General features: G+C 39.7%; 1 protein-coding gene across 5 annotated transcripts in view; it reads right to left on the reverse strand.

The window, feature by feature from the left end:
- The window catches only part of SNX25 (sorting nexin 25), a 156,531-nt gene that overhangs the window by 75,013 nt on the left and 63,058 nt on the right, over positions 1 to 18,460 (reverse strand). For 4 of the 5 annotated variants that reach the window (XM_012452846.2, XM_064369788.1, XM_064369782.1 and 1 more), the window contains 2 exons: positions 17,779 to 17,951; positions 15,211 to 15,397 (listed from right to left, as the gene is read on the reverse strand). In XM_012452846.2, the coding sequence (XP_012308269.1) occupies positions 15,211 to 15,397; positions 17,779 to 17,951 (360 nt within the window). Of the gene's footprint in view, positions 1 to 15,210; positions 15,398 to 17,778; positions 17,952 to 18,460 lie in introns of those variants that run through there. The other variant, XM_064369773.1, reaches the window with a different exon arrangement.

Here is an 18,460-nt window from a genome sequence, read left to right on the forward strand (position 1 = left end):
GTTAACAAATTTTTAATCTTCGCCAACATTATGAGCAAAGAAAAAGTATCTCATTTTAGTGCTTATGTCTCTGAGTACTACTGAGAATAAGTACAAGGTTTTGTGCTATATTTTCATGAGGTGTGTCTAATGGCATTAAGCGGGGGGTGTCAGGAGTAAAACAGGGGAAGTATTTTAAGTTATGACTTAGAGGAATAAGAGGCTCTTTCCACTAAAGGGATTTTAAAACAGTTTTCCATCTTTTTAGTGTACAGAAGGCAGCTGATTCCACAGAAAGACTAAGGCATGCTTCCCAACCTTTTTTCATTCATAGCACATGTAGAAGATAACATTTGAACAGAACACTGAGGCAGCCAGCCATCACAAGGCCACTCCAAGGGCTGAAGAAACTGTTTCCATGCACCTATAACACTATTTGAGTCACATCAGGTAGGAGGTTCTGGACCGGAGCAGCCTGAGGGGAGGTGTCCCAAACTTAGAAAATACACGCGCACACCTGTCTCCCTCTTCCCCTATATAAATATAAAATTATAAAAATATACCTATCATATACATGACATGTATATAATTATAAAGATATTATATATAATAATTTGGAAATATATTCACTAACTATAAATGGCATTTATACTTTTCTTAATCTTCTCTATATAATTTTATCTTCCTAAAATAACCAAAAATGTTACCATATATTCATTTCCTATTTCCCAGAGCCTACAGAAATTACACGTTACAGAAACAATCAAATCTATGTCACTACTGGCTAGCAGGTGCCTTTTAGTTAATCTCAAAAAGCCAAACTTTTTCACTGTGCTATCTATATCTATTTCCTACTAGAGTTCCTCATAGTTTTATGTCAGCTATTAGTAGGACTATAATGTTTATTTATACTCATGTGTATAGCACCATTTGTGTATGTTTCATTCTCAATTCTTACATTAAGCATTTTTGTTCAGGATGTTTACTGAATATCACCTTTAGTTGCCTAGTGTTATGTTCTATCTTGAAAATGTCCTAATGACTTTCTTATACATTTTGAGTGAACTTTTTCTGAAATAAGATATTATCCTGGCCAGATGTAGTGGCTCACACCTGTAATCCCAGCACTTTGGGAGGCTGAGGTGGGTGGATCACGAAGTCAGGAGTTCAAGACCAGTCTGGCCAAGATGGTAAAACCTCGTCTCTACTAAAAATATACAAATTAGCCGGGCATGGTGGTGGGCACCTGTCATCCCAGCTATTCGGGAGGCTGAGGCAGAGAATTGCTTGAACCCAGAAGGCAGAAGTTGCAGTAAGCCGAGATCGTGCCACTGCACTCCAGCCTGGGCAATAGAGCGAGACTCTGTCTCAAAAAAAAAAAAAAAAAAAGAGAGAGATTATCCTGTAGCCTCATCTCATCCATTAATCCTATTCAAGTCAGGATCTGAGAGTGTATTTGCCTTCTCCCGGCAACTGCTATTTTTTAGCTTACTGGAAGACTACCATGACCTGAGAACTATGTTAATTCATTACATGCATGATTTCATTTAATTATGAACAATAATTATAAACAACAATCCTAAGAAATAGAAGTTATTTTCTCCATTTCACAGTTAAAACTGAGGCTCAAAGTTTAAATGACTTGTCCAAGGTCATGCAGCTTGCAAGAAGCAAAGCAAAAAGGCAAACCAGGTCTGTTAAGCCCAGGTCTGTCTGACTCTTGAGCCCAAGCTCTTGGCCAGGGTCCACTTGAGATGCTTGACTGATTGCCATAGGTTGACTTGTGTTGTTAACCATACTCTACCTCTGGAAGAACTGCATTTCGTATGGCACAGGGTCATCGAAAGACAGAACATGTGGCTACCACTCTGATGTACGGGAGCCAGCCCTGAGGCTTGTGGCAGCTCATGAGACCTGGCTGCTAAATTTTTAGAAATTAAACTCATCATTATTAAAAAGTAAATTATACAAACTTACAATTAAATAAATTTTATTTTTTAAAAGGTAATAAGGGCCACGTATGGTGGCTCACACCTGTAATCCCAACACTTTGGGAGGCCAAGGTGGGAGGATCACGAGGTCAAGAGATCGAGACCGCCTTGGCCAAAAATGGTGAAACCCCATCTCTACCAAAAATACAAAAGAAATTAGCTGGGCATGGTGGCATGTGCCTGTACCCAGCTACTCGGGAGGCTGAGGCAGGAGAATCACGTGAACCTGGGAGGCAGAGGTTGTGGTAAGCCAAGATCACGCCACTGCACTCCAGCCTGGGAAATAGAGGGAGACTGTGTCTCAAAAAAAAAAAAAAAAAAAAAAAAGTAAAAAGTACTCAAAACTCATCACTTCCTAGTAACTTTAATCATTAGTTTTATTATTACATATGCTTGTGAGGTTATTTTCATCTTTTATATCAGTATTTTGGAAATACTCTATGTATTGTAACGGTGTGCTATTGCAAATCTCTCCCCAACTTCATATTCAGTGATGTCATGCTGGTGGCTTTAAATCGGCCATGACTGGAGTATTAACACCACTGGGATGAGCAAATGCCACAAATCAGGGTTTCTCACCTTGCCCGAAAGCTGGCTGTTGAAAATGCCCAGCATACATCTTCTACCACTCTTCTCTACCATTCCTTCAACAGACCTTGGGAGCCACAAAATTATTTTCTTTCGAGTAAGAATTTAGCACCACTTTTTTCTTTTTTAAAGGAGAAGATGGCACAGGTGTGGTGGCTCAAGTTTGTAATCCCAACACTCTGGGAGACCAAGGCATGCGGGTTATAGGTCAGGAGTTCCAGACTAGCCTGGCCAACATGGTGAAACCCAGTCTCTACTAAAAATACAAAAATTAGCCGGCATGGTGGCACACGCCTGTAAACCCAGCTACTCGGGAGGCTGAGGCAGGAGAATCACTTGAACCTGAGAGGCAGAGGTTGCGGTGAGCTGAGATTGTGCCGCTGCACTCCAGCCTGGGCAACAGAGCGAGATTCCCTCTCAAAAAATAAAAATTAAATTTAAAAATGAGAAGAGCATTACCCACCCCCAACTCCTGATGCTTCATTCCATACATATGAAACCCCATCCCTGGCCTTTCTCAACCCTTCGCCTACTCCTCCTTAGGGCAGTAGGAGGCTTTTTATCTGATTGCAGAGGAGAAATTGAGCATGTGAGAAGCACAGCCTTTCTTTTTTCCTTCCTCTTAAGGGCATGTGTTCTCTGCCTGCAAGGGCAGCCAGCAGGTGAATCCTGGACCTGCCAAGGAGACAGGGCAGGAGCAGGAAGCAGGGACAAGGAGGCTTGTTCTGGCCCAGTGCTGCTAGGTGGGAAAGAGGGTCTAATCCTGAGACTATTTATTTTAAGTTTTTTAAGAGACAGGGTCTCACTATATTCCAGGCTGTTGCTCAAACTCCTGGGCTCAAGCCATCCTCCTACCCTAGCCTCCCAAGTGTGCCACCACACCTGATTCTGAGATTCTTTTAGAAAGCATACTGCTTGCTTGAGCATATAAGCCACATTCTCCATTATTTATTAGTAACATGAGTGACATTTTGGCTTGTTTGTTTTATTCCTTGGCTTTAAAATGGTTCCAAACCTCAGGATGGGAGAAAGAATGTTATTTATTAGAGCTTCTCAAACCCCAAAAATAATACTGCACTCCATTTGGCCATTAGAAATTGATGACTGTTCAAAATAAGATTAAATCTATTTGCAATCCTCAGTCTAATGATCATAACAACAATTACAATATTAGTGGCTAATAGAGGGAAATGTGCCATATCTCGAGCTTAGTGCTTTATATAAACTGACTCACCCTAACTCATTAAGAAAGCAGAGAGATCCAAGATGGCTGATGATTAGCAGCTCGGGCACGTACCTCCCAGTGAAAGCGCAAAGAACGAGAGGACGCCACACTTTCAGACGAATATTTGTTGCTCACGGACCAGGAGATTCCCAGTGGAGGAGCCCCACGGGTCGCCAGGGCGACTCTTGTGGCCGGCGTGGTGGTTTTGCTGGTGCCTTAGCACGCCAGTTCTTGGTGCAGAGTCCGGAGATTTCCGGGCAGAAAAGCACCATCAATCTTAACACCACTGTTTTGGCCGGCTCAGTGGATTGCTCAGATCTCGGCGCAGGGAATCAACAAGTTGGACGTCAGAGACCCAGTTAGAAAGCCGGTAATTATAAAGACGACTGACGGACAAATATATAATGAAGGGAAGAAACCAGCGTAAAAAGGTAGAGAATACTCAAAATCAGAATGCCTCTCCCTCTACAGGGGATTGCAATTCCTCATCAGTAACGGAACAAGGCTTAATAGATTACACGTGTGTTCCAATAACAGAAGCAGGTTTCAAAACGTGGGTGATAAGAAACTTCTGTGAATTAAAAGAACTTGTTCTAACCCAATGCAAAGAAACTAAGAACCTTGAAAAAAGGTTTGACGAACTGTTAACGAGAATGGACAATTTAGAGAAGAATATAAGTGAATTGATGGAGCTGAAAAACACAACACGAGAACTTCGCGAAGCATGCACAAGTTTAAACAGTCGAATTGATCAAGCAGAAGGAAGGCTATCAGAAGTCGAGGACCAGCTCAGTGAAATGAAACGAGAAGACAAGAATGCAGAAAAAAGGATGAAAAGGAATGAGCAAAGTCTCCAGGAAATATGGGACTATGTGAAAAGACCTAATTTACGTTTGATAGGTGTACCTGAATGTGATGAAGAGAATGAATCCAAGTTGGAAAATACTCTTCAGGATATCATTCAGGAAAATTTTCCCAACCTGGCAAGGCAGGGTAATATTCAACTCCAGGTAATACAGAGAACACCACAAAGATATTCTTCAAGAAGACCAACCCCAAGGCACATAATCGCCAGATTTATTAGGGTTGAAATGAAGGAGAAAATACTAAGGGCAGCCAGAGAGAAAGGTCAGGTTACCCATAAAGGGAAACCTATCAGACTTACAGCAGATCTCTCAGCAGAAACCCTACAAGCCAGAAAAGAGTGGGGACCAATATTTAACATCCTTAAAGAAAAGAACTTTCAACCCAGAATTTCCTATCCAGCCAAACTAAACTTTATGAGCGAAGGAAAAATTAAATCTTTTGCGAACAAACAAGTACTTAGAGAGTTCACCACCACCAGGCCTGCTTTACAAGAGCTACTGAAAGAAGCACTATACATATAAAGGAACAACCAATATCAGCCTTTCCAAAAATATATTAAAAAACAAAGAACTTTAACACAATAAAAAATTTACATCAACTAATGGGCAAAACAGCCAGCTAGCATCAAACGCCGGTATTAAACCTATATATATTTTAATTGGATAAAAAGCCAAAACCCATCGGTATGCTGCATCCGGGCCCATCTTACATGCAACAATACACAAAGACTCAGAGAGAAGGAGGAAGATTTACCAATCAAACAGAGAGTAAAAATAAACTAATAAACAAAAAGCAGGAGATGCAATTCTCGCCTCTGATAAAGTAGACTTTAAAGCAACAAAGATCAAAAGAGGCGAGGAATGACATTACATAATGGCAAAAGGATCAATGTAACAAGAAGAGCTAACGATTCTATAGATCAACAAGATAGAAAATTAACAAGGATATTCAGAACTTGAACTCAGACCCGGAACAAGTAAACTTAATAAACATTTATAGAACTCTCCACTTCAAATATACAAAACATACATTACCACCTCACACCTATTCCAAAGGTGACTATATAATTGGAAGTAAATCACTCCTCAGTAATCGCATAGCATTTCATAGGTTTAAATTAAATATTGGTTGGCTGCTCGTTTGTTATCTTCTTCCCTTATTCCTTCCTGACCACATCATTAAGTATAATTATCAGTATAAAAGAGGTTTTCAATACCCATTACTAAATTGCATTCTAGCCTGGGCAAGAAAGCAATACTCCCATTCTCTCTCCCTCTTTCTTTTCCTTCTCCCTCCTCCCCATTCTCTCTCTCTCTTTCTCTTCCTTTTTCCTCCTTCCTATTCTCTCTCTCTCTTTCAAAAAAAAAAAAAAAAAAAAAAAAAAAAAAAAAAATAGTACTACTAATACATGCTTTCAAATTGAAAAAAAAAAGAAAGCAGATACACATACCTCAGTGCAGTGCTGCTCCAATTACAAGCACATAATAAATTCAGAGAGAACATAAACTTAGTTATACCAACATTTCCCCTTCTTACATCAAATTTTATCTTGCTGCCAATACCTAATTATCCCTCTTACTAGACGAAAATAATATGTGTTCTCTGATATGTTTAACTCCCACCTCTGTGTCCTTTGCTATTTCTCAGACACCAACTGAAGGAGGTACATTCTGAAGTAAATGAATTTTTCTCATAAAACCGAAAGATCTTTTAGAGTATTTTTCATAAACAGCCTCACATTTTAAATTTTTTTGAAACTAAATTTATATTCATTCATTCTTTTCATAAAAATCTGCCAGGATCCTTTTTGTTTTATACATTATGAGTTTTTGTCTCCTTGTCCACCCACACTATACTAACCTTTTCCTTAGCAGTTGACATGTGCTCCTTGATTCTGACATGATGCATTAGTTTGTGTGGAGGTACACTTGATTTCTTATTTCATGTTCCTTTACAACATAATCCTATTTTACTGCTCATCAGTCACAATGCATTTTGAGAATCACTGTTCAAAACAATGAACATTCAAATAATTTAAGTTCTTCATAGAAGTATGCTATTTTAAGAATTTTCATGTTTTAATATATTATCTTCACATGCAAGTGGGCCTGAACTAATTCAAAGAAAAAAGTCCATCCCCTTAATAACGAAAGAGAAAATAAGCAAAATAGTAAGCTCCATCAGTAACTCACTTTATTGTTAATTGCAATCTTTTACATTAATCAATTAATTATGCTCCTTTCCTCCTGCTTTATCCTAGTAAAACAGAAAACACCACCTCAATCTCAGTATGTATTAGATAAAAGGTATTTTTCTTCTCCAAGCTAAATAATCCTTAATTGTTTGAATTTTAAACCTTTCAGCCATTACTAAAATTCCCTCTCTACTATTTTCAGATTCTACATGTTGCTCTTCAAATAAGGGGTCAGAAATAAACAAATGCAGAACTGAAACAATGAATAAAGACTGGATTGGTGGTAAATAAAATTACAGCAGTAATAGGCTGCTCTGATTTTCTTTATAACTACCTGCCTCTCTGGCAGTCTATCACTATCCCAATAATAGCTGTCAACATTTCTAATGGTATTATTTGTCCTCTGTGCAAAGGTTTAGTGCCAGCTAAGACTCACAAACAATAAAGGAGTCTTGAAGGAAACCCCCAAAAGTTGGAGTCCTGTGTCACTGCTGTTTTCTGCCCACCTGGCTAGCAAGTCACCCAGCCTTAAATATGGGATTTGAAGTCAGGCAGACCTGAGTTCAAATCCCAGATTTGTTGCTTATTATCCTGGGCAAGTCAGTTTACTTTCTAAAACCGTAAGAAGGAAAAAAATAATGTCTAATTCATATGCTTGTTATAATGATCAAGAAAGATACTTATTAAGAATACAACACTGTGCTTAATATGTAGTAGATATTCAACAAATGGTAGTTTAAAAAAACAGTTTTCTCCTTCTTGAGCATTTGCTTGGCATCTCTTTAACCTTGGCAAACAGAGTCCAGGAAAGCTGCATGTTTCTAATGCTTGCGTGGGAAGTAGAGCTATCCTGCCTTACTAAACTATCCATGTGCTATGGCAGCAAAAATGGCTGCTTGCATATCCCATATTCATTCTTCCTTCTTTCTTAGTAACAGAATCTTCTATTTTTTAACTGGGTCTAAGGCTGCCCAGAATAAAATTACCCATTATATCTCAAATGTTCTGACCAATAAAATAAAAGCAGAAATACCATGCAGTAGCTTCCAGAAAGGTCCTTAACAGCCAGTACTGGCAGAGTACGGTGGCTCACGCCTGTAATACCAGCCCTTTGGGAGGCCAAGGTGGGCGAATCACAAGGTCAGGAGTTCAAGACCAGCCTGGCCAACATAGTGAAACCCCATCTCTCCTAAAAATACAAAAATTAGCCAGGTATGGTGGCATGCGCCTGTAGTCCCAGCTACTCGGGAGGCTGAGGCAGAAGAATCACTTGAACCCAGGAGGTAGAGGTTGCCATGAGCTGAGATTGCGCCACTGTACTTCAGCCTGGGCAACGGAGTGAGACTTTGTCTCAAAAAGAAAAAGACAGCCAGTGTATAACCTTTGCCACCTTTTTTCCTTGCCTTCATCCTGCTGCTTGGAATTAGGATATGATGGGTGAAATTCTAGAATCCACCCTGAACCATGAAGACTCTGGACTATACTCGCAGGATGGCAGAGCAATGGGCTGGAAGAAGTCTGAGTCCTTGAGAAGGATGGAGCCCCCACACCACAAGTCCTGGACTGCCTGCCTTACTATTCAGTCTTAAAGAAGGAAATCCTGCCATTGGCAACAATGTGGATGAATCTGGAGGACACTGTGCTAAAAAAAATAAAAAATAAGCCAAATACTGCATTATCTCACTTACATGTGGAATCTGAAACAGTTCCACTTCTAAAATCAGAGAGCAGAATGGTGGTTACCAGGAGTTGAAGGGGGTTGGGAGATTGGGAGATGCTAGTTAAAGGGTACGAAGGTAATTAACTTCTGGAGAGCTAAAATACAGCATGGTGACTATAGCTGGTAAAACTATGATAATACTCGAAATTTGCTAAGAATTGATCCTAGGTGTTCTCACCACAAAAAACCAATGGTAACTATGTGAAGTGACTGATATGGTAGTTAGCTTAAGTGCGGTAATCACTTCACAAGGTCTACATACATCAAATATCGGCTGGGCATGGTGGCTCACCCCTGTAATTCCAGCACTTAAGGAGGCTGGGGCAGTAGGATCCCTTGAGCCCAGAAGGTCAAGGCTGCTGTGAGCTGTGATTGCACCACTGCACTCCAGCCTGGGTAACAGAGTGAGACCCAGTCTCTAAATAAATAAATGATATTGTACACCTTAAATTTAAAGAATTTTTATTGGTCACATGTACCTCAATACATCTGGGGAAAAAATGCTATACTTTGGATGCCATCACTATTTGGGAGGTTTTTGGTGACCTTCAGCTGAATTGGATCCTAACTAATTTAAGTACCTCTAATCTATTCATGGGTGTAAGCCAGTGGCTCTCAACCAGGTGCGACATTTCCCCCTAAGACACTTGGCAATGTCTGGAAGCATTTTTGTTTGTCACAACTGTAGGGGTACAGCAGAATACTGCTGGCATTCAGTAGGTAGGGGCAAGGCACACAGCTAAAAATTCTACAATAAACAGAACAACCTCCCACAATAAAGAATTATCTAGCTCCAAATGTTCAATTTTACCGAGGCTGAGAAACCTTAGGTTAACAATCTCTCAGGAAAGTCAGTAAGAAGATGCTTTTTGTTCACTGCAATAAATGTTGTAAAAGAATGAGGTGCCCTAACCAGTCAATATTCTCCTCAACAGAGTTACCATATATCTCCAACAGTACAATCACTTTTCAAATCATTAGAGTGTAATGAATTCTACAACAGGATGTCTAGTCAAGATTTCAGATGAGTAGCAGGTGGAAGAATACTCCATTTACAAGAGAATCTCAATACTAGCTGCATGTTATGATCACCTGGGGAGCTTTTAAAAAATCCTGATGCCCAGATTCCCCTCCAGACCAATTACATAAAAATTCCTAGTGGTGAAGCCCAGGAATCTACTTGTGGAAGAGCAAACAATTTTCATTAGCACACAGTTTACAAATAGATTGTAGGATTACATAATGCAGGCAGCACTGGATGCTTCCTGGGCCACAAGCCCCCCATGCCTTTGTAAGAGGTTCTGGAAGGACAGGCCTTTCATTTCTACTGTAATGTTTGCTTTGACTCCACTTTATCTTCAAGATAAGGGAACACTCAGTCTCTTCTCTAGTTTAATGGCAATTAAGAGTTTCACTAATGGATGCACCTTCATTCTGAGCTCTGGTTTGCCGTTTGACTGTGGCATCCCCCACTACCCGCATCAACTGTGGAAAACCTATCCAGCTGCCCTTTAATATCCTAAACCATGATGGCATTCACAGTTTTGGCTCTTGTGTTGTTAGCTGAGTTGGTCACTGCTCCTACCAGAAAACCATGGAAAATTCAAAATATCATACTAGTATAGCCCCATCTTCACTTCAACATTCTGCATCCAGAAAAGAAAGAAAAAGAAAAAGCTACAAAGGATAGTGGGATATACAACTTACTTTTTTAAAAGGTCTCAGTGGTTCTAACATACAGCCAAGGTTAAAATCACTAATTTAGTAAATTTGAAGGATGCATTTCTAGTTCTTCTGTGAAAGCACTTCATGCTGATTCAGAAAATAACCAAAGTATTCCAGAACTACAAATATCACCTTCAAGGTTTTTTGTGTTTTGTTTTTAGTGCATTCCAGCCTAACAGAGTTGAAGGACTTTATTTCCTTTAGAAAATATGCATCTCTCAAATATGTAAAAAATAAAAGTGGATGGGTACATCAACTACTTAGTCTAAATAAAACACATCACCTGCCTTAGGCAGCCTATCCCAAAATTTTGCTGAGAGCAATTTGAAGATAGTAATGTAAAACACCAATAAAGTCAGATAGCAGAGTACTATAATTGTACCACAAAAACAACAGGATAGTTCAGTCTATGAATTAAGAAAGCAGCTCCAGGCTGAGCACAATGGCTCACACCTGTAATTCCAGCATTTTGGGAGACTGAGGCAGGCGGATCACTTGAGGCCAGGAGTTCAATGGGAGAATTGCTTAAACCCGAGAGACAGAGGTTGCAGTGAGCTGAGATCGCTTATAAAAGGATCCAACCTGGCCGGGCACGGTGGCTCATGCCTGTAATCCCAGCACTTTGGGAGGCCGAGACGGGCAGATCACCCTTGGTCAGGAGTTTGAGACCAGCCTGGCCAACATGGCGAAATCCCGTCTCTACTAAAAATACAAAAATTAGTTGGGCATGGTGGCACGCGTCTGTAATCCCAGCTACTCAGGAGGCTGAGGCAGGAGAATCACTTGAACCTGGGAGGCAGAGGTTGTGGTGAGCCGTTATCGGGCCATTGCACTCCAGCGTGGGCAACAAGAGTGGGACTCTGTCTCAGGGAAAAAAAAAAAAAAGGATCCAACCTAATTAAATAATCTGAGAATGTATTCCTTTTGCCTCTAATCCACTAGTCACCTGACAAGCTCGCTTATTTAATCCAATTACCTCCAAGTGCCCTTCCCACTGACTCTGCAACTCTGCTAGAAACGCAAAGCCTAGTAATAAGGTGGAAGATGGAGGAGTATACAACACACAGAACGGGAATGGTGCACAAAAGGAATGCACCTTCCTGGTGCCTGTGAACCATCACTCCTTGGCAGCAGTGCGTACACCATGGCAGGAGGCCATACTAGGAAGAGGTTAGGAACTGCAGCATTTTACTTTAGTCTCACTTATCAACAGTCATTGATAATGCCACTGAAGATGCTCAATGATCACTCAAAAAGCATCCTTTAAATGGCAGACAATCCAACTTGCCTATGGACTGATGAATGGATAAACAAAATGTGCTATATTCATATCATGGAATGTTACTCAGCCAAAAAAAGGAATGGAGCACTGAAACATTCTACAATGCGAATGAACCTTGCAAACATAATGAATGAAAACAACCAGACACAAAGTCACATACTGCATGATTCCATTTATATGAAATGTCCAGAATAGGCGAATCCATAGAGACAGCACACTTGTGGTTGCCAAGGGCTGGGTGAGGGAAGGAATGGGGAGTGACTGCTAGTGGGCACAGGGTTTTTTAGGGTGATAAAAACATTCTGAAATTGGACAGTAGTGACAGAGTGTTTGAATACACTAAAACCACTGAATTGTAAACTTAAAGGTGGTGAATTCTATGGTAAGTGAATTATATCTCATTTTTTAAAAGGCATTCTTCAGTTTAGCACTTCTATGGCCTCTTAAGTCCCTCAGTGCTCAAGACCAAAGGATCTGCTTCCCAGGGTATCCAGGGTGCTAACCCTTTAATCTTGCCCTATTTATGACATCAGGAGGAAGTGATCTTTGAGAAAGATTTAAGGGCTCACACTGTTGTTGTTTCGTCACATATTAGAAGGGAAAGGGAAAACGTGAAATCAGAACTTCAGTGTAATCTTTGGCCAGTCAAGTTAAAGAAATCCATGATGTTCCCACTACAATAAAGGTAAGCTGTTCAATCATTCTGGGGCGTGTACACCATAGTTTATTGGTTTTTTTTTTTTTTCTTTTGTAGAGATGGGGTTTTGCCATGTTCCCCAGGCTGGTCTTGAACTCCTAGGCTGTGTGCAGCCATGGTTTTATGGTTTAAAGGGCAACACTTGCTGAGCCACTACTTTTTTAAGCTACTTCATCTACCAGATGATGAACTGTATGTAGTATTTAAGTAGTTCTGAATCTTTGGCTGGTACACTTTGAAGAAGATAAACCATTAATTCTTATCAAAATTCATTCATCTTATAATACAGGAACTGTGTTAAGATACAAAATGACAGATGGTGCTAGAGAACCAGTAGTAGATCATTCAAAATAATTAGTGATTTTTTTTTTTTCTTTTTTGAGACATGGTCTCCCTCTGTCGCCCAGGCTGCAATGCAGTGGCGTGATATGGCTCTTGGGTTCTCTACAGCTCAAGTGTCATGCTTACCAAAAAGAAATGTCTAGACTCAGACACCTATAATGAATATCAGTTAGCCTATTCAAAATTATGCATGGCAAGAGAAACATAAATAAAATCTCCAGATATTATATCAGATATATATTATACCCAAAATTAAATTACTGGTAAACAAAGCCATTTACACTGAACCTGTCATTATATATTTGAGGTATACATTATATTTGTAAATTGAACCCATCATTATATATTTGTGACACCTAGATTAACATATGACACCATGTATAAGAACACAGTGCCTTCTACAAGGTATGCCTCCTTAGACGATATTTTATTCAAATCAGAAAATTAAACAGCATAAATCATCTTAACATTAACCCTAGTTTAAAAGCAAATGTGACAAGTTTAAAAACCTCAACTAAGGCCGGGCGCGGTGGCTCACGCCTATAATCCCAGCACTTCGGGAGGTCGAGGCGGGTAGATCACGAGGTCAAGAGATCGAGACCATCCTGGTCAACAAGGTGAAACCCCGTCTCTAGTAAAAATAAAAAAATTAGCTGGGCGTGGTGATGTGTGCCTGTAGTCCCAGCTACTCGGGAAGCTGAGGCAGGAGAATTGCTTGAACCCAGGAGGCAGAGGTTGCGGTGAGCCGAGATCGCGCCATTGCACTCTAGTCTGGGTAACAACAGCGAAACTCCGTCTCAAAAAAAAAAAAAAAACCCTCAACTAATTCAAACACCCAATTTCAACCAATATTTTACTTTTTTATCAGGTATTTACCAAAATTATTAATGAAAAGCAAAATAGACATTTAAGAGTTTTATTTCTTTCTCATGTATTATCATTTGGGAACATTTAAACAGAAGGGTAAGTAGAGAAACAGAAGCCTAGAAAATTTACAAACTAGATAATACTATATAATCACATTAAATGTGTATATACTATTTTAAAAAACACAAAAACATACACACCCTAAAATATCTCAGGTATAACAAGAGACACTGCACTTCCCTATAAAAGATATTCCCATGGTAGGTATTTTCTTTTTTTGAGACGGAGACTCACTCTGTCGCCCAGGTTGGAGTGCAGCGGCGCGATCTCGGCTCACTGCAACCTCCGCCTCCTGGGTTCAAGCGATTCTCCTGCCTCAGCCTCCCGAGTAGCAGGTACTACAGGTGCCCACCACCACGTCTGGCTAATTTTTGTATTTTTAATAGAGACAGGGTTTCACCATATTGGCCAGGCGGTCTTTAACTCCTGACCTTGTGATCCACCCACCTCAGTCATCCAAAGTCCTGGGATCACAGGCTTAAGCCATCGTGCCCTATCCTCCTTTGGTATTTTCAAATGCGTTTTCTCAAAATAATTAATCTAGAACCTTTTATTCCCAAACCTGAGCCTCTGTATTGTCCAAGACAAATGAAAACCAACACAGTGTTCTTCTCTGTAATTTAAAAATACATCATCTCCTGATGTCCTTCCAATGTTTCTCTAAGGTAGTCATCTGAGCAGCTAAGCAGGTACCCCTGAGATCTGAGGAGCTTTCAATCTATTAAAACCTCATTACAGCTGACTCTTGAAAAACACAAGTTCGAACTGCATAAGCCCACTTACACAGGATTTTGTTCTGCCTCTGCCACTTGAGACAGCAAGACAAATCCCTCCTTATTCTCCTCCTCCTCCTCAGCCTACTCCATGTGAAGAGATGAAGACCTTTACGATGTGCTACTTCTACTTACTGAATAAATACATTTTCTCTTTCTGATTTTCATATTTTCCTTTCTCTAGCTTATTGTAAGAACACAGTATATAATACATATAACATACAAGATATGTGCTAATCAACTGTTCAAGTTATCGGTAGGGCTTCAGTCAACAGTAAGGTATTTAGTAGTTAAGTATTTTTTTTTTTTGAGATGGAGTCTCACTCTGCCACCCAGGCTGTAGTACAGTGGCAAGATCTCAGCTCACTGCAACCTCAACTTCCCAGGTTCAAGTGATTCTCGTGTGTCAGCCTCCCAAATAGCTGAGACTACAGGGACTACAGGTGTACACCACCATGCCCAGCTGATTGTGGTATTTTTCATAGAAACAGGGTTTTACCATGTTGGCCAGGCTGGTCTCGAACTCCTGACCTCAAGTGATCCGCCCACCTTGGCCTCCCAAAGTGCTAGGATTACAGGCATGAGCCACCAGGCCAGGCCCAAGTCAAATGTTATATGTGATTTCTGACTGGGGGTGGGGGCAGTGGGAGGGGAGTGTGGGTGCCCCCAACTCCCAAATTGTTCAAGAGTCAACTGCATTTGAAAAACCTAATACTTTGAAAAAACTCATTCTAATTACACTGTTAAGGAGATGCTGGATAAATTTAGCTGTCACTAAATAGTAAGATTTATGGACTTCTTTTATTTCTGTTTCCCTGACAACTACTTTGTTTTTTATCCTAACTAGGCAGGGGATGATAATTAGTGGCTGTGGCTGTGCTATAATTGAAGACCAAATACCTTAGTTGCTTCAAGAACTCCACATCAGAGTTGCTGTTAATGAGCTTGATGAAGTCCTCATAAGAGGGGGCATAGGTGTAGGCTCTCTTGTGATGCTCATTCATCTGCTCTCTGTACTCCAGCTGGGCAAGCAGCATTTGGTTAATGTAATCTGGATTACTCAGTAACTCCACTACCGGCTTCAAGACTACAGGAAGAAGAAATCACCACTGAGAAAGGTATTCTTCTTAAGGGAACTATTTATATATCACATGATTGAAATCACATTTGGAAAATATTTTTCAAGTAGCCAAACAGGGGCATATCTATATAATACAATAAACAATTCAAAAATGTACACACACACACACACACGGCTGCCTATCCCTCGAAATATGTTATCATCTATGGCTATAATCAAATGGTCATTTTAATAAATAAGTAAAATGTAAAGGAATAATGAAGAGAAGTCATTTGGAACTCAAGATGCTAATGAAACCATCAAAATGAAGACCGGGCATGGTGGCTGATGCCTGTAATCCTAGCATTTTGGGAGGCCAAGACAGGCAGATCACTTGAGGTCAGGAGTTCGAGACCAGCCTAGCTAACATGGTGAAACCCCAATCTCTACCAAAAATACAAAAATTAGTCAGGCATGGTGGCACATGCCTATAATCCCAGCTACTTGGGAGGCTGAGACAGGAGAATTGCTTGAACCCAGGAGGCGGAGGTTGCAGTGAGCTGAGATCACACCATTGCACTCCAGCCTGGGCGACAGAGTAAGACTCCAACACACACACACGAAAAAAATTAAGCGCACTGATTTTTTTTCTTTTATTTATTTTATAAGGCTCAATATGTTTTGACAAGCTTAGTCTGCCAAAGGATGAAAGTCAACATTCTCCCCAACTGGTTAAAACAGACCTCAGAGAGGAAGTTAAAAAGTCAATGACAGTATTATAAAGTCATCCTTGTAACTTTAGATTAGAAGCTTCCTCTTTTCTCTGTGGTTGGTTATAATAGCTGATGGCCACAGCTGGCTTATCCTGATAGTAAAATGAGATAATCACTGCATCTCAAATGCCATGCTGTTTGAGACTAAGATAGGGAAAGTTTCTCTCATCCTAACTAAGCATTTCCCTGAATGTAGTTAACATTTTTTTAGTAATCATATTATACTGTGGTACAGTTCCTTTTTATTTATTCCAAGTTCACAAAACTATGTAGTCATGTGCCATGTAATGACATTTTGGTCAACAACAGACCAAATATATGACAGTGGCCCCGTAAGATTATAAGGAAGCTGAAATTTTTCTACCATTTAATGATGTCAAGCTGGTGTAAACTAACCTACTGCATTGCCAACTGTATAAAAATACAGCATATATAATTACATACAGTTCATAGTACCTGATGAATGACTTATTACAAAAGAGTTTTAAAAAATTAAAAGTTCATAAAGTAAAAAAAGTTATAGTAAACTAAGGTTAATTTATCATTGAAGAAAATAAAATTGTAAATAAATGTAGTGTAGCCTAAGTGTGCAGTGCTTATGAAGTCTGCAGTGGTGCACAGTAATGTCCTGGCCTTCACAGTCACTCACCACTCAGTCACTCACTCACCCAGAGCAATGTCCAGTCCTGCAAGCTCCATTCATGGTAAGAGTCCTATATAGGTGTACTATTTTTTATGTTTTATGCCATATTTTTACTGTACCTTTTCTATATTTAGATACACAAATACCACTGTGTTACAACTGCCTACAGTATTCAGTAGAGTAATATGGTGTACAGGTTTATAGTCTAGGAGCAATAGGCTATACCATATCGCCTGTGTGTAGCTGGCTATACCATCTAGGTATATAAGTACACTCTGATATTTGCACAATGACATTGTCTAATGACACATTTCTTGGAACACATCCCTGTTGTTAAGCAATGCATTACTGTATAGGCATTATCAATAAACCATATAGCAAAGATATTTTAAGTAAATATGCTAATATGCTAATATTAAGTAAATATGCTAATCAGAATCTGACTTTAGATTCTTTAGTCAAGCATGGTCGCTCACACCTGTAATCTCAGCACTCTGGGAGGCCTAAGTGGGAGGATCACCTGAACCCAGGAGTTCAAGACTGGCCTGGGCAACATAGTGAGACCCCCACCTCTATTTTAAAAAAAAAGAATTTGAATACACACACACACATGTAATATATAAACATACATACTATGGATATTATATAAATATTATACAGACACACACACACTTTCATTAATGTATTATTGGCCTAGATAACTCAAAAGCTATCCCAAATGAATGCTTCCCCGTGGAGAGCATAAGAACTGGTTTTCTGTGTCAAAACATACAACAGAATGGACTGTGCATTTGGCAATATGTCCTGTTAAAAATTTATCATGTGTGGCCAAATACTTTGAGAGACATATAAACAAAATTTTGAAAACAGTTCAAATCCCGTATGTTCAACAGTAAACAAGTTCTGCATAGGTGTTATACAAAGTATTTTCACATTAGCATGTAGCAGATCAGTTAGCACACGAATTAGTAAAATCAACTGTATATGTCTACCTTTTGTTGTGAGAATTTCTGCAAGCATTATACGTAAGCTGAGAGACTGGATATCCTTTGAGGGGAGGAGACAAAACACCAGAACCCGAGAACACGTTTGTAGAAATCTTACTTCATCATCTGAGTTCCTCAAGCATGTGTGTAACACAAAAGGCCTCGGCTGTTCTTCATGTCTAAATAAAGAGAGTGGAAAAGAAAGGAAAGAAATTTCTAGAAACAATTCAGTCATGTACTACTAGGTAAAAAATATTTCAAATGGGAAATGCACTGGTTATAATATTTGCCACCTCCTCAATAATCAAATTTCCTCAACCATAGGCTAATCTGGAAATTACAAATGCATGGCCTTTTGGGATTTCAAACCAAATCTTAACAACTAATTTCAGTAGCATCAAAGGTTCCAGATAACTCCAAAATCATAGCAACAATCTGAAAGGTATGAGTATTTCCTTTTTTTTGAGATGGAGTCTCTCTCTATCACCCAGGCTGGAGTGCAATGAATGGCACAGTCTTGGCTGATTGCAAACTCCGTCTTCTGGGTTCAAGCAATTCTCCTGCCTCAGCCTCCCAAGTAGCTGGGACTACAGGCATCCACTACCACACCTAGCTAATTTTTGTATTTTTAGTAGAGACAGGGTTTCACCATGTTGGCCAGACTGGTCTCAAACTCCTGACCCTGTGA

This window comes from Aotus nancymaae, unplaced genomic scaffold (genome assembly GCF_030222135.1).
Source record: "Aotus nancymaae isolate 86718 unplaced genomic scaffold, 86718_ANA_hifiasm-v0.15.2.pri h1tg000006l, whole genome shotgun sequence".
NCBI classification, from domain to species: domain Eukaryota; kingdom Metazoa; phylum Chordata; class Mammalia; order Primates; family Aotidae; genus Aotus; species Aotus nancymaae.